Below are 26,843 nucleotides of genomic sequence, written 5' to 3' on the forward strand. Positions count from 1 at the left end.
TAGGAGAGAGTTTAATCAACTCCAGTTTGACTCTTGAGTCAATTGTGAGTTTGTTATTCTGCAGGTTTATATGATTTTGGAGTTCAAATGCAAGGTATGGGGATGTTTTTAGTGTGGCATTTGTATGGTTTTGAGCTGAGTTTCTCGGATTTATATGCTTTTTGACACTTTAATTTGAGTTGTGGATCTCTGGAAATTCGTATTAGTATATATAGGTTAATAAATAAAATGAAATCTTGGATGATCAATTAAAGTTTTAAGGATTTTAAGGATATTTTATTTGTAATGGGGCACAAGATGATCCTAACATTAACTATTTGGTTTAAAGAATGTTTTATTATTAAAATTAAAAAAATATATATTATATTTAGATAGAAATAATAGAAAAATATTGTCTTTAGGTATAATTTTTTTAAAATATGTATCGTATTATTTATTATATTAATTAAACATAAAAATATTTTATTCTTTAGAAATTAATAAATAAAATTAAAATTATATCAATAATTTTTTAATATTTAAAAATAGTGATAATTAAATTATTAATATAAACTTACTATAATATTTTATTATTAAAAAAATAATAAAGGTAGATAATTAAGATCTTTATTTGAAGGAAACCAATTGATCTATAAAGTGACATAGAAACTGTTATAAGATTGTCACATTCAGCGGTTCAAACAAGAAAACCAATTATCATATTTACAGCCAACTCAGGGAAATCTGATAATCTCAACGGAAACGAAAGAAAAACGATGTAACTAGTCGTTGGAAAAAATTTCCCATCCTAAACAAGCCAAGAGTTAGCCACGATTAGGTGGCCAAAGAGGAACCCCAGTCACAACGCCCCCAAATTTCCTCTCACCAATCGAAACTTCAATATTTTGCTCAGAGCCCTTGCATCCTGGCACATTCAACCCTGCACTGGATGAACACGCTGCATAATCAGGCACATTGGGTTTTCCTAGCGAAGAACGCACCTGTTTTGGCGATTTAACTCTCACAGAAACATTAATAATCCCATTCCTCTTCCCTCTTGTATCTTTCAGAATATAACTCAAGAATCGCAAATAATTCTCCGGAGTATACCCTCCAATGATATCAGAAACTGGTAAATTTGCAGTCCCTATTAGCCGGTCACCTGAAGAAGTCTTGCATTGTACTTCCAGGGTTAAGGAAGTTGCAGCCACAGGGAAATTGATCTCAAGAATTTCGTCCCAGGTAGGATAGCTTCCTCCAACAGGATCGGCTTTTGTTCCCTGATAGTTATAAGAATCAACCTTCACGACCGCAAAAGCGTTCTTTTTCACAAATCTGCCGCCGATTCGTAGGTCTTCCGCTGACAGGACTCTGATTTCCAACGTACGCGAACGAGAGTTGCTCATGTTGAGTTTGGAAGTCACAAATATGCGTTACTGCGCGGAAATAATCTTACTCCACTAAGTGAGATTGCCCTTTTATTCAAGGTCTTTGAAGGAAGGCGTAACGGATGCTTCTGGGATCCTTCAAATTGCCGATAAAGCCGGTCGCGCCAGTAACTTTAAAAAGAAATTTCACATCCTTCCAAATTTCCAATGATTACCTGCTTTAGAAAAGTTCTTTTTTTCCGCACGCGTTACCAAAATTTTAAAATTCAAAACAAGTGAGTGTTTCATTTTAATATGTTAAATTTTATCTCAAATTTTATTAAATATATTTTAATATCTAATTTATATTAATTTTAGTGTAATAATTAAAAAAATAAATAAATTTTAAATTTTAATGGTATTATATATGAATTGATGACTAAAATATGATACTAGAGATTGCTATAATGGTATAATTATGGTTGGAATCACACGGTTATAATTACGATTGAAATCACACCTATTTTGGCGAATTTTGATTGAATTATACAAAAAGTCTTGTATGATTTAGTCAAAATGGTATTGAAATTAGTGTTATTTAAACCATAATCTCAATTGAAAATAGTGTGATTATATGTACGAAGTTGGCTGGAACTACAGTTAGAATTTTTATTTGTTTTTTTTTTTTTTATATAGATATGTAAGCCTAAATAATAATATTTTAAGTTGGTAAAGTAATACGCAAGAGGTTATTTTTAGTTGTATTTGAGGTGGAAAAATGTTTGGAGTCTTTGGACTCAGTCAAACGCACAACTGTTCCCCCGTTAGGTTGGAGCAGCTGTGCCTGTTTGCCCGTGATTTCTTGTGAAACAAGCAAGTTTACAAATAAAGTAGTATTATTAATTGCAGACTTTATTTATAATATTAATAAAAGAATAAAAGAGGAGAAATATCACACTTTATGATATGAAAGAATGTCAAATGAAGATGATTTAATCCTTGGGCATCAAGTCCCTTGAATATATTGATGTTTGAAATAATATTTATGCATGATTTGTACCCCAAATGGGCACACCCATCACGACGCCACCAGCCGGAGGAACTCCTAACCGCGGCCGAGATGAAAACGATGCATATCCCTGCACATTTGGCCCTGTAGTCTGCGACGAACAACAAAACCCAGTTCCATATCCTTGCACATTCGGCCTTGTAAACTGCCTTGAACAAGACCCAGTTCCAAGCACCTTTAAATTTGAAGCCTGCGAAGAAAACGATGAGTAACCTGTCATCTCCAATCCTTTATTCTTGGACGAACTCTTGGCGTATCCTGGCGTCTTTACTCTCACTGAGACATTGATTATCCCATTCTTCTCCCACTTTGCATCCCTTAATCTATAACTCAAAAAGTGCAAATAATTCTCTGGTGCATACCCTCCGATAAAATCTGATACGGGTATCTTCGCAGAGCCAATACTTCTGTTCCCTGAAGAAGTCTTGGTCTGTACTTCTAAAGAAACACACCGTGCATCCATGGGTAACTCCATAACAAGCTTCTCGTTCCATGAAGGATACGCTCCTCCGACTGTATCGATTCTTGTTGTATGACAGTTGAAAAGATCGGTTTGGACGACGACGAATGTGTTCTTTTTCACCTGTTTCTTATCCAGACGGAGATTTTCCCCAGACAAGACTGTGATTTCTACTGTACGAGAAGAGGAAGCCTCCATTTTAATCGAAGTGTCAAGCAACGAAAGATCAAAGCTATAAATTCGTGATTATGTGTGTGTTTGGAGATTGAATTGATATGAAATGAGCTTAGGCTATATATAGTTGGCGACGGAAGGTCTGCAGAAAGGCGAAAGAAGTAGATACGATGTTTCTGCGGTCAAAAATTCTAGTGTCTGGCCAACGGTAAGTTTGAAAGAGAAATACTATCACGCAACCGGTTTCATGGAGACATACTACAACGACAAATGAATGTCGTGAAGTTTGACTGCAGAGCTTCCTCGTGAGTGTTTATTGGCGCGTAACAATAATTTAGAATTCAAAGGAAATCGTGCAGAAATTCAAACCTGGCGTGTAAATTTTGTTTGGGACCATCTTAGAAGTTATAAGTAAGCCAAAGGACTTATTCCCCCACAAAACCCACCCCAAAAGTATTTTGTTTTTTCCAATTTTCTTCTGTTATCTTTAAAATTTTTATTTATTTATTTATAAATTATTAAAATTAATTGAGTCAATTATTTATATCATTTCTCTCTTAAATAATAAAAATTAGCATTTTTTTTCTAATCCAATTTTCAAAAGCAATATTTTTCTCCTAAGGTTTCTAATTTTTCAAATTCAATTTTTTGATGATGAAGAGAGTTCTCCGATAATCTCTAAACAATATCTTTTCCTTTCTAGTATGTTCTTCTTTCAATATTGTGTGGCGTCGTCATTATTGAAGAAGACGAAGTCTTCATTGATGACGAAAACTTTTTATCAACAAAGATCTCGTCTTTATTTTTGTCGATAACAACGTTGCACAATATAAAAAAGAGAACACATCAGAGAGGAAGAGACGTTGTCTAAAGATCGTCGAAGAACTCTCTTGGTTGTCAAAAAATTAAATATGAAAAATTGAAAACCTTAGAAGGGAAAATATTGTTTTTGAAAACTTAGATTAGAAAAAAATTGTTAATTTTTAGAGTTTATGGAGAAAAATAAAATAAAATTTAAGTTTATTTTTAATATTAAATATAAAATAATGATTTTATTTTTAAAACTAACAGATTTAATAGTCTATAAGTGAATAAATGAAATTTTCAAAATTAACGAGAAAAAACTTTAAAAAACAATATACTTTGGATGAGAATAAGTCCTTTGGCTTATAAATTACTGTATTGTGATAGGCCTTTTTATATCAATTAAACTGTAATATACAATTTTCACTCGAATATTATTTTGTATTTAATTATATGATAATACGACATTATTTATATGTAAAAGATATACCTGTAATAACACTCTTTTTATATTACAGTATTTTATTGTATTAATGTGTATTAAATTGTTGTAAAATTTGTAACACACGTTTTTACAATAGAGTACATTATTTGTTTCCCTATAAAGTTTAACGAAATCGCCTTCTTCCATCCAATGAATTTCTCAATTAATTATTTCTTTTAAAATCTACTTTTTGAAAAACGTTTATACTACAGTATTTAAAAAAATAACTAATCATATTGTTCCTAACCGTTGAGTTTTGAATTTTTGTGAATTTACCATCTTGTACTTGAATGTGGTTGTCTACAATATTTCACATCTTGAGGTTGGAACTTGCAAATGACCCAAAAAGGTATGATTCAATCTCAGAATTGCATGCGAAAAGGTGGGATTTTGTACCGAAATTTATATTTTTATTATCAAACTGTATAATAATTAAACCTATTATTTTTATTATAGACAAAAAAAAAAAAAAAAAGAAAAGAAAAACCGAAAAGACTTATTTCAATACAAGGTTTAATCTATTTCAAATACACATAATAAAATTTAAAAAATCTAAATATTCACTTATAAACCAGCTTTTGTTATAATTTTTTGTTGGAGTTATTAAAAAATATATAATTTTATCTTATTTTCTCTTAGGTTTTGAAAATGAACATTTCATTATAGCTTTCAACTTTGAAAAATAACTTTTTTCCCTCACATCTCTAGGGTTTTCTTCTTTTCGATGACAACCACCAATGCCTTCATTTTCTTCCCTTCTCCATCTGACACCACCGATGATATTTGATGATAGGCAAAAAAGCCCTTATGATGACCAATTGAAGATGAAAAAGTCGTGGCCAACTTCTCTAGAGCATTTTCGATTGAATCAACTCTAGATGAAGCTTTTGTCGTGTGATTCATCTTCATCTAAAGTCAAATCGATGGAAAATGTGACAGATTCTTGTCATTCATCACCGAATCAAATTTCTCTTCATCTTTGATCGTCATGTTTCATTGTTGGTTAGTCTTTGGGTGCCTATTATTGAATGTCGTCGGTGGTGGCAGTAAAAGAAAATAGAAAAATGGAAGAGTTGGTTGCTATCGCTGTTGCAGAAGTGAAGAAAATCTTTAAAATGTGGAGAAAAAAGTCACTTTTTAAAATTGAGGGTTACACATGAAATATTAGTTTTAAAACTTAAAAAAAAAAAATAATAAAATTATATATTTTTTAATATTACTGATAAAATAATAATTTTATTTTTAATCTTAACAAAAAATAATTAATTTATAGATAAGTGTTTTTTAAAACTTTGTAGGTGTATATTTAAGAATGTGCTAAACGTTGGGTGGGATTTTTAAAACAGCGTAGTAGACGTGGTGCATTGCGGGGCCTTAATTAGCACGGCTAATGGGTAACTCATGAGTCACGATCGGGGTTTCGTTTCCAACCCGTCCCGTGTTGGGGTGGGTGAAACAATCCATAGGAAAAATTACTCTGATTTGGTGAACGACCAAAAAGCTTTTTGCTTTTTGTCCTGGTGGACATAATTAAATTTGAAAGGAAGGCTACTGGCTGTTGCATATAATTAAAATAATGGTTGACTTGGAACGAGTAAAGGCATAATGATGACCGAGTCTACGCTTGATTTGGAGAAAATATATTTATATATACATATTTTGGTCTTAGTCTGAAGGAAGACGTCTCCGAGGGAGACACACGGCGAGTTTCCGCATGTTTCATTAATTTCTGCGCATGTGCCTGGAATCTCGCATCTCTAGTTCTTTCATAAAATGGAATTTCAACATCAACTAAGGTAAGTGGACTTCGACCCAATAAAGTACTGATGCTAATTCTATGTTCCTTCTTGTTTCTTGCTGAATATAAGCTCCGTTAATGCTTTCAGTTTTTTGGGACAAAGGAAATATCATTGCAGCAACTAAGCAGATACACTGCTGCAGGAAACGCACACACGGTTAAAGATTGACTTGGTCGGTTGATGAAGGAGAAAGCAAAGAGTAAAGTAAAAAAAATATGTTTTCTGGATTCTCCCAAACCAGAGAGGATATATCTCGCCGTAATTGACGAGCTTCACCGGAACCTGGCCGACGCAGACCAAGTCCCGGATGAACTCGAAAAGTTTTCGATTTTGCTCCTCTTTATTGTTTCTTCGCAAAATTTTCGGGAAAAGAAAGTGAATTACTTGTTTCTTAGTTAGAGCCTTTGTTGGATTCTGATTTTGGGCCAAGAATTGCAATTAAGGTTGTGGAGAGCCTGCGAGGCGATATACTGGCAGGGAAGCTCAAATGTGCGAGTGAAATGATTATATATTATTTATATTAATCTATTATTTGCCTTATTGGAATTGGAAGTACTTTATTATTATTATTATTATTTAGGAAGTTTTGAAGAAAAGGGGGCTGGATTATTGATTAATCAAGGGAGCCAAGGCAGAGCTTTGTTCTTTATTTTTTGTTACATTTTAATGGTTAGGAGCGGTAATGTTTGTTGGTATTAATGGAGGTGGAAATACAACATCTATCGGTGAGTCACAAAATATAGAAATTTTTAAACTAGTTGAATATAGGGCTGAACGAGCTCGGTTCGGTTCATATAGAGTTGGCTCAAGTTTGAGCTTGAGCTCGGCTAAGGCCGGCTCGTTTCGGGCTCGACCAAGCCGAGCTTAAGTTTGGTTCGTTTTTCGTTATCAAAATAATGTCGTTTTAGTACATATTGATCGAAATGACGTTTTTTTATATCAAAAATTTAAATTAAAAAATCTGACGAGTAGCTCGAGCTCGACCGAGCTTAGCTAAGCCCGGCTCGTTTTGGGCTCGACTGAGCCGAGCTCGAGCTGGCTCGGTTCGAATTCAGCCCTGGTTGAATAGATGAAGTGTCTATTTTGGCAGTCCGAAAAAACTCCAAAGACCTATTATTGCTTGTTTTCTTGCTCTCAAAGAGCATGTCTTAATTAAAAAGAGTGTTTATAATTTCCTTTGCCTTGTGGTTTAGAACTTTGCCAGATATCGAAGGCAGCAGGAGACACATATACAGCAGCTGCTAAGGATCAACTTGAGATATGGGCTCTGAGGACTAGAAATGCTAAACCACCATCAGGTAGAAAGAAAAAATGTCTTATGGAATCTTTTTGCTTTGATTCTTATTCTTGGATTACAAAAATCTCAGACATGCTATAACTACTAACATATAATCTTAAAGTGCTTCCTGAATAGATCTCTCGCAGGCTGTTAAACAAGGGAAAGAACTGGGTTCTGATATTGTTTTGTGTACCTCTTATTTTGGCAGCTATGTTTGAGTTTGATTTCTGTCACTGAGAACCATCCTCTGCAGTTACTGTTAAAGGTTTCTTAAAGGATAATTCATTTGATCACACACATAATCATTAATGAACCTTTGTGTTGTTTAATCTCTATCCTATCTGGTTCATAGGATAAATCTTTGAATATGATTCTGATTACTGATTTTGGGTAATGTATATGAGTGGTGTGAATAGGAAAATTTATAATTTCTCTTGCCAATTTCTAATTCTGTTTTCTGATTCAAATGACCCAGATATCCTCTTGAAGGCAGGGAATAGATAAGGTCTCTGGATTCATGGTCAGGGGATGTTTCTTGCAAAAATGGAGCTTTCAGTCACACAAGTCTTTGTATCTGTGAGCAGTGCCACCACCTTGTTGGCACAGTTCAACAGTCAAGTCGTATACAGCAGCACCTTTCTCCTCGAATCCCATTCCTTTTGGTGTGTGACTGAATCAATTACCTCTTTTCCCCTCCTTCTGGAGTACCAAGAGTTAAATCCAGCGAACAAGTATCTTTTCCAAATGAATCATATTTTAAATCTAGATTGATCCAACCGTCTCCTTCAAAAAGGCATACGGTAAATATGTTTCACGTGTTTAATTAATATTGAGAGAGGAAGATCATAGCCGCAAATCAGTGTTCTCCAGAACCTTTTAGTTAACAAGAAAACTTACAAGCTAAACAATGTTACATGCATTTGATTTTAAATATCTACTATGTTATTATATAATTATATATATATATTTTTAATTATTTAATCAAATTATAATATATTATTTAAATATCAAATTAAATATACATAATATTATGTATAAAATTTTTTAAATTGTGTATCATAAATATACTCTTACAACATTATCACTTTATAAAAAATGAGTCTCAATATTATATCATAATATATATATATATATATATATATATATATATCAATTTATGATACATCTTAAATATTTATTATTTATTATTTCTATCCTATAATATATTATATTAAAATATTATACATACTAATAACCAGCTTCAAGAAATGAGCGTGGTTTGGCTCCTTACACAACGCACACATTTTTTTTTTATGGTAACTTCAGAACTCAAAAATTAGGATATGCTAAATTTCATGTTTATGTTGACCTAAACTGGCTGCTTACAAGGAAACAGACACATTACTCTAGGGATAAGTATAAAACACCAGTAAGTACTACCAAAAAGCCTCTTGATTACAGATAAATGGATTATTATGAAGTTTAACCATCGAAAAACAACGACAGTGAACATAGAAAAGAGCCCGAAAAGAAAAACACTCAAGTCTTTAACAAAGACAACAGTCATAGGTTTACCACAATTCTATGGTTCCATACAAGAGGCTGATAAACTTTTTATATTATCCCTGGGTCCCTGCGCAGCAGCTGGGGTTTGTGGGGCTTTGGGCAAAGATGTGAGCGCTTCATGATCCTAGGGTTTGTTCGCGGTACTGCAAACTCGATGATTCTGGGAGAGGCATAGGGATGAGAACGGGTGATTTGCTCCACAGGAGCTTGCTCCCTGTTAATTCGCCTGCGACGGTGGTCAATTCTGCAAAGGCGGGTTTTGAATTCCATATTAGGAGCTTGCTTCCTGATAATTCGCCTGTGATAGGTCTTGAATTCCACAACAGGCGCCTGCTCACTGCTAATTTGCATGGGTTCCTGTTCTGCATTTAATCCAGAACCAGAAGGCAAGGTATCAGGTACAGAAGTGGGGATTTCCACTACAGGAACTTGCTCACTGCTGATTTGCATGGATTGCGGGTAGGCTATGAATTCAGAAATGGAAGGTAAAGAATCCAGTAAGGAAGCTGCCATATTCTCAATTGGATCATTCTTGAGAAACTCTGACTTTCCAGGACCAGTGTCTTTCTCTGAGTCTAAGATCATCTTTATGTCGACGGCTTTCTCCAAGTCCATGATTTTATCAGTATCACTATCGTCTTTCTCTGAGTCCAAACTTTTCTCAGTGTCAGACTCTTCCCCTGAGTCCAAGCTTTCCTCAACTGCAATATTAATAAAAAAGAAGAATTCATATAAAAAACAAATGTTTTCATTATTATCTTCATCAGTGACAATGACCAAAATTATTCAGAGGGATTCCTCACAGAAAGTGATTAGAAACTTCTTTACATGCATCACATGATGCTCCAATCAAGAAATATCTTCAACATTTATTGGGATCTTGAGCGAGGTACTAGCTACTATGGGTGGTAAACTCTGTAGTCGTGAGAGAAGGAGATGGAATCTTAACTGCTGTGAGGATTTGGTTGTTCTATTAAAATCAGTTGGTGGGTGGGGGTACATTCATGCATACATTAGAACTTACTCTGATAGGGAGCAGACTCTAGGCTCAGGCCAGATTTCTTCTTCTTCCTGAAATCAAAATTCTGAAAGAAAAGTGGATAAATATAAATAAAGCAAGCAATAATTATCAGAGTATATGCTCCATTGTAGAGGGAGAAAAGAAGAAGAATACATAACAACTTTAATCATAGCTGGATTCAGAAAAAGGGCAAGATTAGCGATTGACATGAAAACGACTTGTGTTAACAAAAAATTGAAAAAAGAAATCCACAAAAGGAGATACAGGATGCAAAATTAAATCTCAACATCATGTCAAAAAGAACCCTAAATGCAGAGCTGCAATCAAAGCCCAAATGCTTGGAAGAAAGAAATATGAAGGCAAATAGATGCTCGTTTCATATTGTGCAGAGTCTAACAGCTACATGAGGGCAAAGTAACACCACTTTCATTACAGTATTTCAAACAATTACTGAAATTGACAGAATAATTTGACATCATGCAGACTCAGAGCTGATTATATAATTCCAACAAAACATGTTTGATAAAGATGAATCTTATTTCCTCTTTGCCGTTGCATAATTACTAATTTCTATGACCAGCAACCTTATCAGCCTCCAAACAAGAACAATATCTTAGGAGGGACTGAAGAAGTAACCAAACAAACAGGAAAGTGATGGTTTAGGTCAACCACATTGCAATGGGAAAAAGAAGAAAAAACCATGATCCATTTCAGCCAGTGCAAGAAAATAGAAACAAGGGAAGCCAGATATTTAGCCTTTTCAAGGAAAGCTATGAAAATAAAGATTTTTTGAGTCATTATATAGCTAAGGCGAAATCTTGAGAAGCTATAGATGACCAACTCATCCTGGAAGAAAAGTAATAATAGAGCTCTCCACCTTCACACCTATGGAATTGGAGGGCCTGGACATGGAGGGCTTTGAATAGGATTTAAGGAATTTAAATCCATCCAAGATTTAAAAAAAATGAAAGAATGAAGACAACAGGTTAAGGTGATTAAATTTGTCAAAACTATCAAAAACTTAAATAAGCATGCAGAAGACAAATTGTATGTGCTAAATTTTAAGAAGCTAAAAATAAAAAATCATGATTAGACAAAATCATACAGCTCCTTCAATGTCTTTCCAACCTTGTGTCATGTTCCACTGTCAGAAACTATTTTCCTCGTTCAAATTCCAAACCTCAGGTATAAGTGGCAACAAAATAAAATTTCAAATTAAAGGGATTACAGTATTGAAGAAGCTCAAACTCACTGGGAAATAGACAGGAAGCCCGGCTTCTTTGGCATACTTGACATAGTGCATCATATCTTCATAAGTATAAAACCGCTGTCCAGTTTTACGGCAGATGTAGTACTATGACAGCCAAACATTCAAAGGAACATGTCAATAATATTCTTTCTTTTGAAATTTTCAAATTCCATAATCCCCTTTGAGAAATTACATAATCTTGCATTTCAGCATATGAAGGCAACTTATTCTGATAACATACATTCAATCAAATAATTCAAAAACATCTAATCACAAGATTGTGGGTCTCATAGCCATGAGACTAGGAGCCCATGTTTCACAATCCAACCACTTTTTAGAACTAGTTCAGAATATCATCTCCTTAGATATTTAACAATTTTGTATAATAAGCAACAAAATAATTTGATGCATTAATATATAATCACTGGTAAGAATAAGCAATCTGATTAGCTCTAAAATGAATTATTCCAAATATTAGGCAGACCACTCTCAGAGAAAAAGCACCCTCACCCTACTATAAGCCAAAACTTTTCTCCACCACAAGTAACTACTCTGTTTGAATCTGTCAAATGAAACTCTTAGTTCACAGTCATTGAAAACAAAACCATATTCTACAGCTTTAGAAGTCAACAAGATCAAATGTTCATGAGTTTCTTTAAATCTGTCAAACGAAGCCTTCTTAGTTAACAATCATTAAAAACGATACCATAATCGATAGCTTTAGAAGTCAACAAGATCAAATGTTCATGACTCAGATAAATTATATGATTTAACAGATCAGGCAACACATCAAAATGGAAATAATCAAATTGGTTAACTCAATCTATAAGAAAAAAATTTATTAAGGAATTTAATATTAATGCAAGTGAAAAACGATTCAACCAAACAGATCCTAAAATGATAACTGACAGAGAAATGTACTGGTTAGGGGTCTACCGAAACTTGAGATCCATCTCTCCTCATTTTTGTCTCGAACTTCCAGCCCTCAGGAATCTGTTCTGATGAATGTTTATCTTCCATATTGAATAATCTCTCCCTCAGTGCCCTCCGCAAGAGAAGCAGCGTGGTCTAGGTTTTGATGAGAACAAGGCATTAAAAGGGGAATGCATCGGCCAGGAAAAAGATGCCTCTTGCCACGTGTTCCAATTCTCTCTGCGTGTTATGACTGGAGACCTAAACGTGCCCAACAATAACAAAAGGTAACTGAAATTCTTATTACCCAATCCAAATAAATATTTTCCTTTTGTTTCCAGGCTTATTTGGTAAGAAACGATAAAGCAAAATAACAACAGCGAATTAAACTGATTATAGTTTTCTTTGATAATAAAGGTATATAAAGAAAAACTAATGCCAATCCCAGGGCAAATTAAAAGAAAGTCATCCTAGCAATGCATGCAGAGCTAGAGTAACCTCTCTGGAAAACATGTATGACTAAAAGAAACAATCCGATTTGTTATCCCTAATAAAATAAGAAGATTAGATAACATCAAGTCAACTGTCAGTCAGAATCGGACAATCATTAATAGTAAAATAATTCAATCATGTCTATAGTAATACGATAACACATTGATGATGGCTTTCCAATGAACATCAAATTAACAAGCACAGATCTGAAATCAGATGTATAAAAGGCCAATTATGTCATGCCATTCCTGCCAAAGTCCATCGGCTGAAAAGAGTCTGATATTGCATTGCAACAAGATTAAACAATTTATCATGTAAGAAAGATCAAATGAAACCTTGATACCTTTCTTCGAGCCGTAAGAGTTCCATCAACATCAAACAGAGTAATTGAATCGAATACACAAATTTTTAAAGCTCTTTCCAACTGGGAAAAAAATAAAAGAAGTATCACTTGATTTCATTCAAAGACTATTCACCCTGAAAATACAAGCAACTTAATAAAGTGATGAAAGTTCAGAGTTTAATCTGGATGGCATTTCAGGACTCCGGGTCTATAACTAATAAATTAAGAAACTTCTCGGAATACATAAAAAGTGAAAACCGATCCATTATTAGCAGTATTTGAGGAATCAAATAAACAACCGAAAAGACAGTTTAAATAAATTTAACAACATATAAGCTAATCATGAACGTTACCTAGCACAGCTTCAACAGGTCTGAAAACTCCAGAATCGCCATCAATGGCACTGGCATCAAGTTCAAGCGAACAACTTCCTTCAGAAGCATTTGTGCTCGAATCATCCTTCAATAAAATAAAGTCGACTCAAATAAAAATTGTAAATACATACAAAATTAAGAAAATTACCATGAATCGTGCAAAATTTCGTTCCAAAAACCCTAAAATAGGTATTTAAACATGTGAATAATGACAGATTATCTACCTCTAAAGTGCAAATGAGAAAGATATATAATCAAATCCAACACTTGAATGGCGACCGTCATAGCATCAATACATCTACCATAACCTCAATTTCAAAACCAGCAGGTTCACATAACAATTAAAACAAATTGATCTTAAAGGGGAATTAATCAAATGTGTTCAAAATTTTTTTCCTTTTTAAGCGATTCGAATAAAACGTTGCCAAGAACAGAGACGACAGCGAGGAAAGCCCGTTTCATGGCAGACATAAACCGCCATAGAGAGTTTTGGTTTTTCTCTTTGGACTCGCTGGCCATAAACAAGGGTCACTGTGTTTTCCGTCAAGGCTTCTGCTTGTTGCTTTTTAAATATTGGCCAATGGTGTTTTCCACCCAAACTTTGATTAAAAAGAATCTTCCACCCTTTAATCAGCGAAGTGGACCTCGCGAGTGTGTTCCTAGAGAGAGAAGATGGGGTTGGCGGTGGGGGAAGGGCAGTGTCGTAGATTTTGACAAAGCCAGCAACAATGACGACGATTATGAGAGAGTCATGAAATTTGGACCAGGCGACGTCATAAAAGTTGTCGAAAATGTCGAAGGCGATGTGTTCAGAGAGAGTAGTAGAGCAGGAAGCGAGTTCGAAGATGCCGCCGCGCCTGCCCTTGGCCATTTTGAAGCAACACATATGTTTAGTTATCAGTGTTTCTTTAAAAATTTTATGTTATAAAATGCTCATGAAACATGTTACAAGACGTGCCCAGCAAGACGTAATCCATTTTGTGCCAAGTCTAATCGCTACATGACATTGGACCACAATGTTATATCGTGTTCCTTAGATGGTATGAATCATTAAAGTGCAAAGAACTGGCCAAAAACTATAAATTTATCGATACAGATTTAATAAAATACTTATTTCAAAAACAAAAACAGTAATTCTTTATAGAGACGAAGGGACCGATTTTCTCGTCTTGAATGAAAAGATTTAGAAAAAAAATACATCAATCGATATTTTATAATAAAAAGAAAAGATTGTTGATGTCAGATATAATAAACAAAAGAGTTAATAAAAAAATTGTGATTTTTCGAAATTTAAAAATTATTAATTTTTAAAATTTAAAAAAATATATAATAACGACGATTTTATCTTTATTTTTAATAAAAAAATTTAATAATAATTGATTCATAAATAAAATTTTCAATTTTTCAAATATTATAGTATGAGTTTAAGAATACACAAAACTTGGGTGGGAATAATTCCTTGGCCTTCTAAAAATTCATACCCAGCCTATGAATAAGGGTAAACCGTAATTTAATTTAAAAACTCTTTTAGCAAGAAATTAAACTCTCGGCAACATCATAAACACAAATAAAATCATAGTAAAATTCAATTATGTTCCTGTTAGTCAGCACAATTAGTCAGTAGATTCAGCAAAGCAACGACATAACATCAACATAAACAAATGTAAAAGCCAAAGATCAAAGAAGGATCAAATCATACTTCACTTGATCAAGGAAATCAGGGGAAGCAACGACGGCAACAATGGAGAAGAGAGAGCGTAAATGAGAAGGATGAGGAGCAAAAGGTGGAGGAAAGTAGGCCAAGAAGCTGCCGCCATTGGATGAGTGATTTGTTGTGATGAAGCAATCACTGAGATCAACGACTGAGGATGAGGTGTACAATTGAGGATGATATGTGAGGTGTGATTGAGTAAGGGTTGTACAAAGATGAGCTGTTAGGTTGTAAAGCCAACCTAGGGTTTCCAATTTTCAGAGACATAAGAGAATACAGATTAGAGCGGATTCCAGAGCAGAAGGTGAAGGAGACAAAGATGAGAGATTACAGGGCGAGGTGTAGGAGATAGAGATTAGAATATAAAGCTTGAGTTAGAATTGTATATTTCAAATCCATCCACATAAAATATATCAAAAACCTGCAACTCATATTCTATTCTAATAAATAAAAATTTAAATGAAGCAGCTTTATTACCAATTCAATTTCAAACTTATTTCAGTTCTTCCATGGCGGAACAACACAAGAAAGTCATTATTCAGACTGTTTTAATTAGCTGCAAATATATAACAGAACTTCAAAGAGTTCCACTCATACATAACTTAAAACCAACCTCCCAACCACAGACACGGCTTTATCATACTAAATTCCATAGGGTTGGGGTTTGCATTTCGGTTGGGTTTGGGGTTTCGGCTGCGATTCGGTTTTAGGTTGGGGGTGGGCGCGACCAAGGTCGAAGGCAGCTGCGTCTGTTATGTCCATATTGACCACAGCGGCTACACTGGTAAGTACTCCTGTGATTTCCCTTGCCTTTCCTATAAGCAACTGACTGATACAGCGCATGCATTGCCTGAAAGTTAGGAAACTGAATTGTGATTTATGTAAGAATTACTTATGAAGGAGTGGAAAAAGAAAATGAAACTTGGGTACCTTAACATATGGACCAGCCAATTGACACTGGTGTACCAGGTGTCCAACGCCTCCGCATCGACCGCAGCGCACTGTAGGTGGCAATATCATTGGCTGTGGCTGACCCATGCCCTGTATATATTTATGAAGGTTTTCAGTGTTATGCATAAGAGAGGTGAGTGAAGAAAAGGATGGCAAAAGGGAAGGGTCTAAAAACAAACCGGCACAGGCGCAGGGGCAGGGGCGATAGGGACGTAATTATTCTGCAACTGCGGTGCTTGTGCATATGCCACATAACGAATAAGCTCTTCCCTTGTGTGGACTGTCTTGTTCGCTTTCAGGTTGAGGAAATACTACAAAGTAACATTGCCAAGAGTTAGCGTTTTCAAATTGTTCGAAAGACTTAAAAAGTATGATTGAATTCATGATACAATTTCCAATATTCAACTTCTTTGTGCATTCAGAAGAGAAGCTAAATTTGTGCAGAAGCACATATTTTTATGTCCTTTTTTATTAATTTGTATCCATCATGAATCAACAAGACTAGTTGAACCATATATCAATGACAAATTTGGTAGCAAAGCAGACATTATGAATTCAAACTTGCGTGGATGCCTATATTTCAATGCAACATTTCGTTGCACTTTCTAGATCAATAAGATTCCATAGTTTTTATAGCAAATCTTAATATTTTGCAATTAAACAATAACAAGTGTAAAATAATTAGAAATTTAAATGTTTTAAGTGAATTAGATTCGATAGTTTTTATAACAATTCTTTATTATTTGAAATAAAATAATTAATAAGTATTATCAAACTAAAAAGCATTGAAACATTTTTTTTATTGTTAGAAATAAATATAAAAACAAGATGATGATAAAAAATTTAAAAGTGTTAAGTTAACTAAAATCGATAGTTTTCGTAATAATTCTAAGTGATAAAAATATTTTAAATGTTTGATGTGAACTAGACTCATACTTCTTATGGCGATTCATAATGAAGTTGAAACAGAAAACAAGGTGTAATTCCAAGCTACGGAGCATGTCAACGCACAATCCTGAAAGTGAAAGAGAATGGAGATTGTTTGAACCGAAAGGCAGAAAAGATTTCTCTATACACAAAACCTGATTAAAGCAGTATTTTTCAATGATAATCAAATTATTAAAGTTACCATGAACAATGAACTGTATCAATATACAAAGATAACATGAGTTCACAAAGCATAAACAAGAGAACTTGACAGATTCTTGAGTGTGAAAATACCTCCACGATGCCATCTTCATTAATTTCATTTACGACAATCCATCCTTCTGGAAGAGAGTCACAAGAAATCTCGTCATAGAGACCAATCTGAGGGAGATCATTTCGTTGAAAGGCCATGCTTCGGTGGTGAGCAACCATGGTTACAGAAGTGAAGACTGTGAGTGCAAGGTCAAGGTGTACGATGATAGTGAAGTTGTGTTAAGAAGGTGGTGCTTATAAAGAGGGTGGATTGGAGGTGAACCAATCCAGAAATCCCACTTGTAAGCATAGTTTCTGGGAGTTTGACTTGGAAGATTACTGATAAAAGATGAAGAAGAAAATTGATTCCTCATAATTTCAGTCACGCTTGCACTGAGTTATTAGCATGCGAAATGAGACAAATCAGAGTTAAGAGTGATGAGTTGTGTTGCCATATAAGAATAGAGGCTAGAGATATTGGTTTTTGGGTTCGCTGGATTTGAGTTTTTCTGGTAAGCCGGTGGCGCCGGCAGGAATCTGCAGATATCGCAGTTCTTGCCATATCTGCATATATGGCAACTATTCCAGACAAGAATGTAAATGAAGTTATAAAGAATCAGCATGTTGGTTGCCATAATAGAATAGAATAGCGGTGAGATTTTAACCCTGTCCCAGTGCAACATTAAATTGTACCATTTACTATCTACAAGACATTATTAATGGATAAGAACATATATATATATACACACACACACATACTTGGTAATTCAATTCATAATTGGAAAAAACTTAGGTTGTACCTCCAACTACTTACCAAATTTCAGTGTATTATCTTTATTGCATCAACTCAATATTTTTAATTGTCTTGAATGTATTTCCTAGTATGAACATGCTCACAAATCTGAAAAAAATTTATTTCCTTGCCTTTAAAGAAATCTCAGATTCTGTATTCAATGAAATTCCTTGTAAAAACGTGTTCACTGAGAACATCAACAGATTTTCATTTTCATTTTCAAGTATTTTTTTTTGTTCATTTAATCATCATATATAAATTTTTTATTGAATTCGTTTGTCTATGTGCACTAGTCAGTGATACTATATATATTAATACAATACACATGATAAAGATGTTCTATTCATTTATATCAAAGTAATACTATATATATTAATAATATATATAAATACAAATACAAATGTTAATATACCCGTATTTGTATTTACCATTATTGATTGAAGAATTATTGTTAAAGTCAGACTAAAATGTCCACCTCTTTCAATTACCAGGTAAACAAGAATGAGAAAAAGATCAAAATGTGAACCACGCCATTAATATCATGCCTGATGTTGAAGTTCTAGGCCACCTCTGAATCCCAAATCTTTGTTCACTTTATATTTTCACCTATTTCCGATGTTTCATTTCGCTTCTTTTTTGCCTGCAGTGAATTAAGGCAAAACAGTGTATAATTAAATCATAATTAGTTATTAATCATTCATTAATATTTAACAATTAATAGGTCCATCGTGACTATCTGCACAGAAATTACAATCAAACTGGCTTTAGAATTCAATTCCCCCTCTTCAGTTTTCTGTTTTTGGCCAGAGGAAAACCAGGAAACCATCAAGGCACCAGGCGCATCCCAAAGAAAAGTAGAAATCCATGTAGAGCATTTTTCAATACAGAAACATATCTAAAGATAAACTTTATATGCCTCGTGTATGTGGAGTAATTGCTAACCCAAGCTCCTTACATTGCTCTTCATCTGGTTGCAGGCTTGCTGGAATTGCACCAAACACTCTTCTCACTGCCTCGGACCCAGAAGATACATAGTGTACATATGCTGAAGCATTCTCCATGTTTTTTGTCAAATTTAATGATGTGGATGCAAATTCCTTCGAAGGATTTTTTGAAAGTTCATTCACAAAAGCCTGGTCCAATTCAGAAACCCTCAAAAACCGTTCTGTAGCAGCTTCCCATGATAGTTCATGCCTTTGTGCTTCAGAGAGTTGAGAGGGCTTTTCTGTGAGTGCCTGGAGTGTGGCCTCAACAAATCCATTTCCATCATCATAAGTTCGGCAATTTGGGAACTGCTTGAAGAAGTCATTAGAGGGGTGATTAGCACAGACAACAATTTTTCCCATGGCCAATGCTTCAGCTGTGGTTGTGCAAACCACATCTGTTGTGCTTGGATTCAGGAAGACTTTATAACTGGAGGAAGCAGAAAAAACAGAGAATAACAAGAAGTTAATTTGCATTTTAAACTCAACCTATTGTAAAAACTAAGAAAGAAATAACAGAACTATAAGGAAGGGGTTGATCCATGATTGGATTAGCAATCAGTGTTGCATTTTCTTAATTCTGAATACACGTGCTTACTCATGAAATACAGGGTCAGCATGATCACGCCCAGCATGAACTCTAATCATTAGTTTTAACTTGTTAGCAGCTTCTTGAACTTCATTGGAGTCCTCCCCAGTGCCATATAAATCCACTTGAAGCCCAGCTAGTTCCTTTTGGTGATCACAAAGTAGCTCAAGAAGTTCCTTGTAGCCTTTACTCCACACCATCTTCCCAATGTAATAGGCACCCTTAGTGAAGGCCTGATTCTCACTTTGCTGTTGTTCTATCTTTCTCTTGCCAATCACAAGGAATTTGGGGTTGACTCCATGAACATTGCAGATAATGGAATTAGGATAATCCTGTGTGGCAGCGGATAACCTAATTACCTGCAATTAAGATAGCACAGTGTTGTGACAAAGCAACTTTTCAAATAATACAACAACAAACGAGAATAAGAACACAGTGTACTTCTTTGGTCAAAGAATGTGGAGCACCAATAGAGGATTATTTAGCCATCTGGAAATTACACAGGTTCAAAATGATTGAACAACCTGAAGACTAATATTTGCTAGCAAAACTACAGTCAATATTGTGGCAATAAGATTTGAACATATAATGTTTTTTGACCAAAACTTGGAACTAACTTGTGCCTAGATCATTTGGTAGCCCCATGTTAGGAACCCATAAATCTCTTAACACTCAAACAATCAATCCAAACGACATAAATAGAATGGAGCAGAAAATAGGATTAGAACAAAAACAAAAACCAAACACAATTTTTCTGGCTTTTGCGAGGCCATAATCTCTCCAACTTTATCATATATGCATAATTACCCAACTTTCCCTACATTTTTCTTCCTGTAGGTTAGATATACCTTGGCTCTGACACCCCACATGCTCCCTACACTGCCTTTTTAAATATTTATTGAGTTGTCACGCTAAGTTTCTTAATTCAACCAGTAATAGGCATACGCCTGTTTAATTATTGTAAAATCATCAAACACCATCTTGTAAATATGTACAGGTAAAATCAGATAAAGAACATTTCATCTTTCAATGTGTGGGTGAGCATTTATATCTACGAACATCTACAAATCTATATCCAGACACAGAAAATGATATAAATTTGACCTGTATTCTAGTTGCAACAAGGAATTATTTTATCAACAGGAGCTTGGACCATCTGTTTTCAATCCAACACCTTTAATAAGATTTAAGTTTAGTTTGGTAAATCCAAATATATACTAAACCCATGATGTGTTCGTTTGTGCAATAGTCCTTTAAATAATTGAATTCATGTATTAACAATTTGTGTTTATTAATTCCAGGTGGTTATACAATGGCGAAAGACTACTAAGTTTCAGACATATGGAAAACTTTGAATATCTAACCTAACATGCACAGATGTAAGATTATAATAATTATACCTTGTGGCAATAGATACCAACAACCCAGGTATTTAAATGTTTAAGAAAAAACGCTTTAAGCCGTGCATTGTTCTCTCTCTTTACATATTCCAGGTAATTGGTGTGTATAATTCCTATAACAAGGCGGAATTTAGTTTTCCATCTCTTCCCATGATGAAACCAAGTGAGATGCTCAGGCTCCTCAAGGACAGCAATATCCGCATCTTCGTCGGGGATAATTTCAGAAATGTCTCCAGCAGCAAGAATGCTTCTTTTATCTACAGCAAACTGCAACCACACACAGCAAGTCATCAATGATTCTCGTCTGTCAAACCCTTATATTGTTCCTAGATGCTGTTCTAAAGCAACAGAAGATAACAATGATGCGAAACAGGGTCCAAACTCATGGCAGTGAAATAAGCTCAATGAGCATTGAATTTCATCGCAACAAAAATGTAAGTGTTACAGTCACAATGAAGTCAAATATAAAAACAAGAACAAGAACAAAAAAAATCGTCTACATCAGAGCTAGAATAAAAAAAATTACAAGTATGATTACCTTTGCAGGATAAAAACGTATAACAAAATCAGAAGTAAACGTTATCCTTTCCTGGAGCCACCGTCGGACATAACTTTCCTGATCTTGAGGTGAACTAAATGTGTTGTTGCCAGGGTATACTAGTTTTTGCTGTTGAACAGATAACCAAGGAATGACCAAAGTAACTTTTCTTTCTCCATCTTTCGCAAGATATGCAGCACGAAACAGAGGGTTAACGGCCGTCCCAGTCATCCATGGAAGACTCGCAGTAGTAAAAATCGCAATATGCCGTTTTTTATCCATTCATCATCAGCTTGCCTTAACCTCACACTATCTAAACAAAATCCATCTCCTCAAAATTAGAAATTTACAACTTCATGGCTAAGATTTATACCTAGGGTTTCTTAAAAACAAATGATTCCGAGAGACACAAGCATGTAAGAACATAATTTGAAATGCAGCAAACATTGAATAAATTGTTAAGAGTCGTGTACCTTTGGTATTTTTCTGAATAATCCCTCAGGACTTGAACGCGATGAGAAAGTAACAGAAACGTGAGAAGACCTGAGAAAAATGGTATAGAAGAATTCTTCCTGTTTTTTCTCCTCGATACGGTGTCGTTTCCGTCCTCATTCGGCGTCCATGCCAGATCATTAGTACAGGCGAGGGATTTTCATCCCTAATGTCGCGTGGGCCATAATTTTGAATATATTAATGGACTAATAGTTGTTTTTTGGGTAAGTATTAATAGACTACTTGTTGTATCATGTTTTGGTGCTCATGCTTCTTCATACACCGTTAGATCAGAAATTCTTTTTTGTCATCGTCCAATTGAAAAAACACTAAACTCTAGGTCTAGGCCATGGTGGACTGGTAGTTTCGGAGTTCATAACAAACCCCAAATTTCACGTGGAAACCCTCGAAATAAATCTGCAATTGTCTACGCAAATCCGAATTAATCAAAAGCATTTGCAACAACTATCAGGTAAGCAATGAGCACTCGTTTGATTCTGTTCCTTTCATTCATCTGATTGCCTTACTGTTTCAAACTTTCTCGAATCTCCACTGTTCGGTTCCGAGAATGGAAACGATAATGAGATTTTTCACTAACTAATAGAATACACCATTGGTAATTAATTATCTAAAAGTAAGAGTAGAAGAGAGAATCGGTTCATTTTTGGTTGATTTTACTTCTGGAAGAATGTTGTGTTGATCGCCTGCATTGTTGTATTGAGTGTTTATTCTTTGTGTGCTTGAAGATATGTTGATGGGTCACGCGGATGTTCTATCAGAACTTAGATCATCAAGAGATCAGCTACTTGGTGATCCTGAGCTGGACTTAGAGGATGATGAAGAAGCAGCTTATACTGAATCTGAACAGATAGTGTATGAAGCCTCCTTTGAAGAGCTTGCCGAAAATCACATCAAGTATGATACGATCATTTGGGTTTCTATATCTCTTTTACTGGTTTTAGCATGGGGAGTCGGCATTTTTATGTTGCTTTATCTGCCCATTCGAAGATATGTGCTTCAAAAGGATCTTTCCTCTCGCAAACTGTATGTCACACCAAGCGAAATAGTTTATAAGGTATGCAGATACAGACATGCATTCAAATGTATGCAGTTATTCTGTCAATATGAAAATAAATGAAGTTATAGAGTTTAATCTTTTTTGTTTTAATGTTTTGTTTGTGAAGGTTTCTAGGCCGTCTTTCATACCCTTTTGGGGCCAAATAACAATTGAGAAGCATGTACCTCTTTCCCTTGTGATTGATATAATTATTGAACAAGGTAATATGCGACCTCGTATATGCTTTAGCATGAATTGTTTCTTCGGGATTGAATGCCTTTATTTTTCTCTGTCATAGTATTGAATTGAAAATGCAATATATTTCTACCAAATTCATTATTGCCAATTTACACACCAATTCATCAAGCAATATCCAAAACGTTCAAAAGCAGAAGGCATGATTGTAACATTATCTCCTTGTAGTTTTCAAGAGTCAAACAATATGGACAAGCCAAGCAAGTGATTCTGTCATCAGGTTACTACTAATTTATGTCTCAGAAACTAAAAACACAAAAACAATTGTGGTAGTATATTGTCAAGTTATTATTCTCCAACACATTAAGTTATTTTGGTAATTTAATTGGCAAAATCTCTGTTTCTGCCTCTTGATTGATTTTTTAAGATGATTTTGATTCAGCATTTTTTGTTATGAACATAAAGGCCAATTGCTATTCTGTTTTTTAATTTTTGTAGGTTGCTTACAGTCAGTTTATGGAATTCATACCTTTAGAGTAGAAAGCATAGCACATGGAAAAGCGGCACCTGTTGATGAATTACAGGTACAGGGTGTTGCCAACCCTAGTCTCCTGAGGAAGGTATATAAGATTTCTCACCTTAGTTGTATCTTCATTAGTAAACTAATGGGAATTTTAATAGAGCACTAAAGGGGGGGATTTTGTGCAGGTCATTGTAGCAGAAGCAGCCAAGGTTATACAAGCGGTTGGTAGAAACTGGAAAGTTAACACTCATACTGGTGAAGGGGACAATGTGTCCAGAATGGCTTCATTGACAGAGGGACCTGCTCCTTGGAAGTCACCATCCAAAAGTTGGAAGGTTAAGCAATTTCTCAAAATTCTTAAATTCTTTATTCTTTGTAAGAATCTTGTCTTCCACCAAATTACTGATCATCAATACTGAGCCAAGTGCAAAAATGAAGAGTTAAAGGTGTATATTGGTGGTTAGAAAAGAATTTAACATCTTTCATGAAAAGAATTAGATGGTAAAAATGACATCATTCTCATTAAGTTCTAGGAGCAGAGTGAACTTAGCATCGCCTATTTAGGATTGGGCTCCACTTTCTTCTGTATGCAAGAAAATTCTGTTGCTGAACGCAAGACTAACTTTTATTGTAATTTTTCATGGATATAGACCCGGGTTCCCCCTACCAAACTTCAGTGGAACGCAGAGGGTCTGTACATGGAGACTTTCTCCTGCAAAAACTTGATGAAGTCAGTAAATCGGTAAAGGTATGGAATGTGGATTGTACCATTTGTTTATCCCGTGTCAAATCAGTTTTTCATTGTTTTAGTTACAGAGAACATGGACAGATTCTCAGAACGCTCCAAAATCTCTCTTTTGAACACTTCAGAGTCTTAAAAGTTTATTTTCATCCGAGCTTTTCACCCTTCCCATTGTTCTTTCTTTCCATAATGTCTTGTTATACTAATTAACTCTTTACTGCTAATTTCTACATGCACATGTTTTAGCTCACTTGCTGAAGGTAATCTCATGTTTGACATACAGAAAATTGAGTTCCTCGTTGAAAAGTCCAAAGATTCCCCGGAACGTAGATGAAATGCGGAAGTACAAAGATTAAGATTGCCCTTATGGTGGCTGAAACACAGCACCCTCATTAGTTAAAAGTCTATCATGTAGAGATAACAATGTGTTTTTGTTTTTTATTGTAATGTTTATGATCTCGTTAATAGTTCAGAAGTTCAAAATCCTTTCAGAAAAGAAACTGCTCAGAATCATGAATTTACATTCTCATAGACTTAGAAGTCTCTGAAGTCTGACATGTGAATTTATTCATAAATCATCACAGCAGTAAAATTTGATCAAGAGAAACAACAGTATTTGACTCCACATAACAAAATACAGCAGAGATAAAAAAGATTCACGATTAATTGAAGATGAAAATTGATGTATCGGGAGAATCAGATATTGGTATAGGTTTGTCGGTCACGGTTGAATCAGAAACACGGACCAAATAAATTTATCATCATATCTCCCATTTCACAAACCTGTCTTTTTCTGAAAATAAAAGAACTTCAAAAGATCAAACAATAAGTGAGTTTTGCGGTAGAAATAGTTTTTCGTATAATCGTAAGGGAGACGAAAAGTAATCATCAGAGACTTAAATACAGGTAATCACGATAATAATCGATCATTTTGTTGCAGTTTTTTTCCTCATCATATGATCTCATTCTGCTCCCTTATTATCAAAACATGTTGCCGACGAAACATCGGCGATACCAACCAAAACCCTAATTTATCAGGGAAACCATAAGAAACGAAACATCAACCAAGCCGCAAGAAAATTAAGAGAAGATCACCGGGAAACCCTAATCCTATTTAAAAAAAGAACGAGGGGTTAATCTGAGAAACCCCAACCATAGATTTTCAGAAGCGCATAAGGAGAATACGAGACTACCAGTGTGCTGAAACGGCTGTGGAGTGGCCTTTATATAAGACCAGAAAGGAGGTGAGAAACCCTAATTCGCGAACTTGTGCTGAGCTGTCATTTTCGACCGTTTAAAATTTACGCGGACAGATTCTTTTTAATTGTAATTTACTAATATAAATTTGCTTATAATCAATGTTTTATATGTTTACATCGCGCAAACCTGTTCACATCGCGCAAAAGTAGATATCATAGTCTATAAACAGTATTTTTTGCGTAATTTTACAAGCAGTTTGCGCGATGTGAAGAGTATTTGGTGGTTTGCGCAGTTTGCGTGACACTGTTCACAGTTTACGTGACACTGTTCATTTTTTGTGCTTTTGTCTCTCAATAACTACACTTTTAGACATCCATTAACATCGAAATTACATCATTTTAATCGTTCGAAACATTCAAAAACATCCATATACATTCGACATATTTAGGGTTTCACTGTAAAATCCCTAGCTATCATCGTAACCGCCATAAACCGACGCACATTCTCAGAAAAGATATTTTTACTTGGTTTATCAACATAAGGGTAAAAAAAGTAAAAAAAATACGGTTTGCTTATTTTGGTAAAATTTGTCCAGGGTGGCCTAAAAACGTATAAACGCTTAAAATTTTGCTTATTTTAATTAATTACCCCGGGTTTTTTTTGGCCAAAAAGATATGTTTTCATATTTAAATTCGATTTTTGTTTTGTCAATTTTAACTACAAAATACTATTTAGGTAAATTTTTATTTGTAATTATAATTTTGAAATAAATTTTTAATTTTTTTTAATTTGGTCCCCAGAACTCTTTTTCTTTAATTTTTATCTTACCACAGCTCAAAACACTTTACATCTCTTTATTCTTCCTAATCTTCATACTTAATTCACAGAATCATTAGTCCAACCCCTACCTATTAGAGCCTCTTTTTTATTGGAATTACACAATTCTAATAGCTTCTCAACACAATCTTTCTTTTATACGGTGATGAACACTCTCTTTCAAGATTTTAAACTTTGTTCATTCAATAAAATATGAATGTCTCATTGACAACCCCATTGATGATTGTTGGCACTACAATCTCAACAAGACCATTGTCGCGAACGTTTAGTTGATTATATCATTAGCTTCAACTAAACAATAT

At 34.6% G+C, this 26,843-nt stretch overlaps 6 protein-coding genes, 2 long non-coding RNA genes and 2 other non-coding genes across 18 annotated transcripts; 2 read left to right on the forward strand and 8 right to left on the reverse strand.

Annotated features, from left to right (window-relative positions):
* Positions 1-803: 803 nt before the first annotated feature.
* Positions 804-1,385, reverse strand: LOC123223328 (BON1-associated protein 2-like). Its single transcript, XM_044646475.1, has one exon. It carries the CDS (start codon positions 1,383-1,385, stop codon positions 804-806), a length of 582 nt encoding a protein of 193 aa, XP_044502410.1.
* An 852-nt stretch (positions 1,386-2,237) lies between these two features.
* LOC123222843 (BON1-associated protein 2-like) lies at positions 2,238-3,152 on the reverse strand. The gene has a single exon (XM_044645823.1). It carries the CDS (start codon positions 3,071-3,073, stop codon positions 2,390-2,392), a length of 684 nt encoding a protein of 227 aa, XP_044501758.1. The 5' UTR covers positions 3,074-3,152; the 3' UTR covers positions 2,238-2,389.
* Positions 3,153-5,974: 2,822 nt separating this feature from the next.
* LOC123222932 lies at positions 5,975-8,320 on the forward strand. Of its 2 annotated transcripts, none has more exons than XR_006503730.1 (4): positions 5,975-6,133; positions 6,224-6,861; positions 7,330-7,434; positions 7,891-8,320. It is a non-coding gene; the product is annotated as an uncharacterized LOC123222932 (long non-coding RNA). The 2 variants fall into 2 exon arrangements; XR_006503731.1 differs by having other exon boundaries at positions 7,341-7,434.
* Positions 8,321-8,828: 508 nt separating this feature from the next.
* LOC123223817 lies at positions 8,829-14,270 on the reverse strand. Of its 6 annotated transcripts, none has more exons than XM_044647211.1 (7): positions 13,331-14,270; positions 12,978-13,058; positions 12,167-12,403; positions 11,741-11,792; positions 11,234-11,335; positions 9,985-10,045; positions 8,829-9,661 (listed from the first exon to the last, which is right to left on the reverse strand). In XM_044647211.1, the coding sequence occupies exons 3-7, from the start codon at positions 12,181-12,183 to the stop codon at positions 9,009-9,011; spliced, it is 885 nt and encodes a 294-aa protein (XP_044503146.1). In that variant the 5' UTR covers positions 12,184-12,403; positions 12,978-13,058; positions 13,331-14,270; the 3' UTR covers positions 8,829-9,008. The 6 variants fall into 6 exon arrangements, with proteins under 6 accessions (XP_044503146.1, XP_044503143.1, XP_044503145.1 ...); XM_044647208.1 differs by lacking the exon at positions 11,741-11,792 and having other exon boundaries at positions 13,331-13,436; positions 13,576-14,269; XM_044647210.1 differs by lacking the exons at positions 11,741-11,792; positions 12,978-13,058 and having other exon boundaries at positions 13,331-13,436; positions 13,576-14,269.
* An 863-nt stretch (positions 14,271-15,133) lies between these two features.
* On the reverse strand, positions 15,134-17,696 carry LOC123224507. The gene is made up of 4 exons (XM_044648195.1): positions 17,235-17,696; positions 16,193-16,324; positions 15,993-16,103; positions 15,134-15,912 (listed from the first exon to the last, which is right to left on the reverse strand). Exons 1-4 carry the CDS (start codon positions 17,370-17,372, stop codon positions 15,769-15,771), a joined length of 525 nt encoding a protein of 174 aa, XP_044504130.1. The 5' UTR covers positions 17,373-17,696; the 3' UTR covers positions 15,134-15,768.
* Positions 17,697-18,651: 955 nt separating this feature from the next.
* LOC123223264 (digalactosyldiacylglycerol synthase 2, chloroplastic-like) lies at positions 18,652-22,168 on the reverse strand. 2 transcript variants are annotated; one of them, XM_044646399.1, is made up of 5 exons: positions 21,969-22,168; positions 21,496-21,808; positions 20,958-21,224; positions 19,567-19,916; positions 18,652-19,398 (listed from the first exon to the last, which is right to left on the reverse strand). In XM_044646399.1, the coding sequence occupies exons 2-5, from the start codon at positions 21,775-21,777 to the stop codon at positions 18,894-18,896; spliced, it is 1,404 nt and encodes a 467-aa protein (XP_044502334.1). In that variant the 5' UTR covers positions 21,778-21,808; positions 21,969-22,168; the 3' UTR covers positions 18,652-18,893. The 2 variants fall into 2 exon arrangements, with proteins under 2 accessions (XP_044502334.1, XP_044502335.1); XM_044646400.1 differs by having other exon boundaries at positions 21,496-21,804; positions 21,969-22,127.
* Positions 22,169-22,306: 138 nt separating this feature from the next.
* LOC123223265 lies at positions 22,307-25,047 on the forward strand. Of its 2 annotated transcripts, XM_044646403.1 has the most exons (8): positions 22,307-22,459; positions 22,734-22,902; positions 22,996-23,062; positions 23,172-23,265; positions 23,738-23,859; positions 23,948-24,097; positions 24,413-24,510; positions 24,788-25,047. In XM_044646403.1, exons 2-7 carry the CDS (start codon positions 22,736-22,738, stop codon positions 24,506-24,508), a joined length of 696 nt encoding a protein of 231 aa, XP_044502338.1. In that variant the 5' UTR covers positions 22,307-22,459; positions 22,734-22,735; the 3' UTR covers positions 24,509-24,510; positions 24,788-25,047. The 2 variants fall into 2 exon arrangements, with proteins under 2 accessions (XP_044502338.1, XP_044502336.1); XM_044646401.1 differs by having other exon boundaries at positions 22,308-22,459; positions 22,734-23,062.
* Positions 25,002-25,094, reverse strand: LOC123224601. The gene has a single exon (XR_006504010.1). It is a non-coding gene; the product is annotated as a small nucleolar RNA R64/Z200 family (small nucleolar RNA).
* Positions 25,004-25,750, reverse strand: LOC123223266. The gene is made up of 2 exons (XR_006503777.1): positions 25,409-25,750; positions 25,004-25,297 (listed from the first exon to the last, which is right to left on the reverse strand). It is a non-coding gene; the product is annotated as an uncharacterized LOC123223266 (long non-coding RNA).
* Positions 25,388-25,467, reverse strand: LOC123224598. The gene has a single exon (XR_006504007.1). It is a non-coding gene; the product is annotated as a small nucleolar RNA Z199 (small nucleolar RNA).
* Positions 25,751-26,843: the final 1,093 nt, after the last annotated feature.

Source organism: Mangifera indica, chromosome 8 (genome assembly GCF_011075055.1).
Source record: "Mangifera indica cultivar Alphonso chromosome 8, CATAS_Mindica_2.1, whole genome shotgun sequence".
NCBI lineage: Eukaryota > Viridiplantae > Streptophyta > Magnoliopsida > Sapindales > Anacardiaceae > Mangifera > Mangifera indica.

Excerpts from the sequence above, each read along its gene's own strand:
- LOC123223265 (XM_044646401.1), top strand. The coding sequence starts at position 22,736 with ATGTTGATGGGTCACGCGGATGTTCTATCAGAACTTAGATCATCAAGA. Across the intron at positions 23,266-23,737 it reads TGATATAATTATTGAACAAG|GTTGCTTACAGTCAGTTTAT; the intron begins GTAATATGCGAC and ends TAATTTTTGTAG. Across the intron at positions 23,860-23,947 it reads ACCCTAGTCTCCTGAGGAAG|GTCATTGTAGCAGAAGCAGC; the intron begins GTATATAAGATT and ends GATTTTGTGCAG.
- LOC123223264 (XM_044646399.1), bottom strand. The coding sequence starts at position 21,777 with ATGGATAAAAAACGGCATATTGCGATTTTTACTACTGCGAGTCTTCCA. Across the intron at positions 19,917-20,957 it reads TTGGTATCTATTGCCACAAG|GTAATTAGGTTATCCGCTGC; the intron begins GTATAATTATTA and ends TCTTAATTGCAG. Across the intron at positions 19,399-19,566 it reads GCTGACCCTGTATTTCATGA|TTATAAAGTCTTCCTGAATC; the intron begins GTAAGCACGTGT and ends TGCTTCCTCCAG.
- LOC123224507 (XM_044648195.1), bottom strand. The coding sequence starts at position 17,372 with ATGGTTGCTCACCACCGAAGCATGGCCTTTCAACGAAATGATCTCCCT. Across the intron at positions 16,104-16,192 it reads CTGCCCCTGCGCCTGTGCCG|GGCATGGGTCAGCCACAGCC; the intron begins GTTTGTTTTTAG and ends AAATATATACAG. Across the intron at positions 15,913-15,992 it reads TGGCTGGTCCATATGTTAAG|GCAATGCATGCGCTGTATCA; the intron begins GTACCCAAGTTT and ends CCTAACTTTCAG.
- LOC123223817 (XM_044647210.1), bottom strand. The coding sequence starts at position 12,250 with ATGGAAGATAAACATTCATCAGAACAGATTCCTGAGGGCTGGAAGTTC. Across the intron at positions 11,336-12,166 it reads GAGATGGATCTCAAGTTTCG|TACTACATCTGCCGTAAAAC; the intron begins GTAGACCCCTAA and ends TGGCTGTCATAG. Across the intron at positions 10,046-11,233 it reads GGCTTCCTGTCTATTTCCCA|AATTTTGATTTCAGGAAGAA; the intron begins GTGAGTTTGAGC and ends CTTTTCTTTCAG.
- LOC123222843 (XM_044645823.1), bottom strand. The coding sequence starts at position 3,073 with ATGGAGGCTTCCTCTTCTCGTACAGTAGAAATCACAGTCTTGTCTGGG.
- LOC123223328 (XM_044646475.1), bottom strand. The coding sequence starts at position 1,385 with ATGAGCAACTCTCGTTCGCGTACGTTGGAAATCAGAGTCCTGTCAGCG.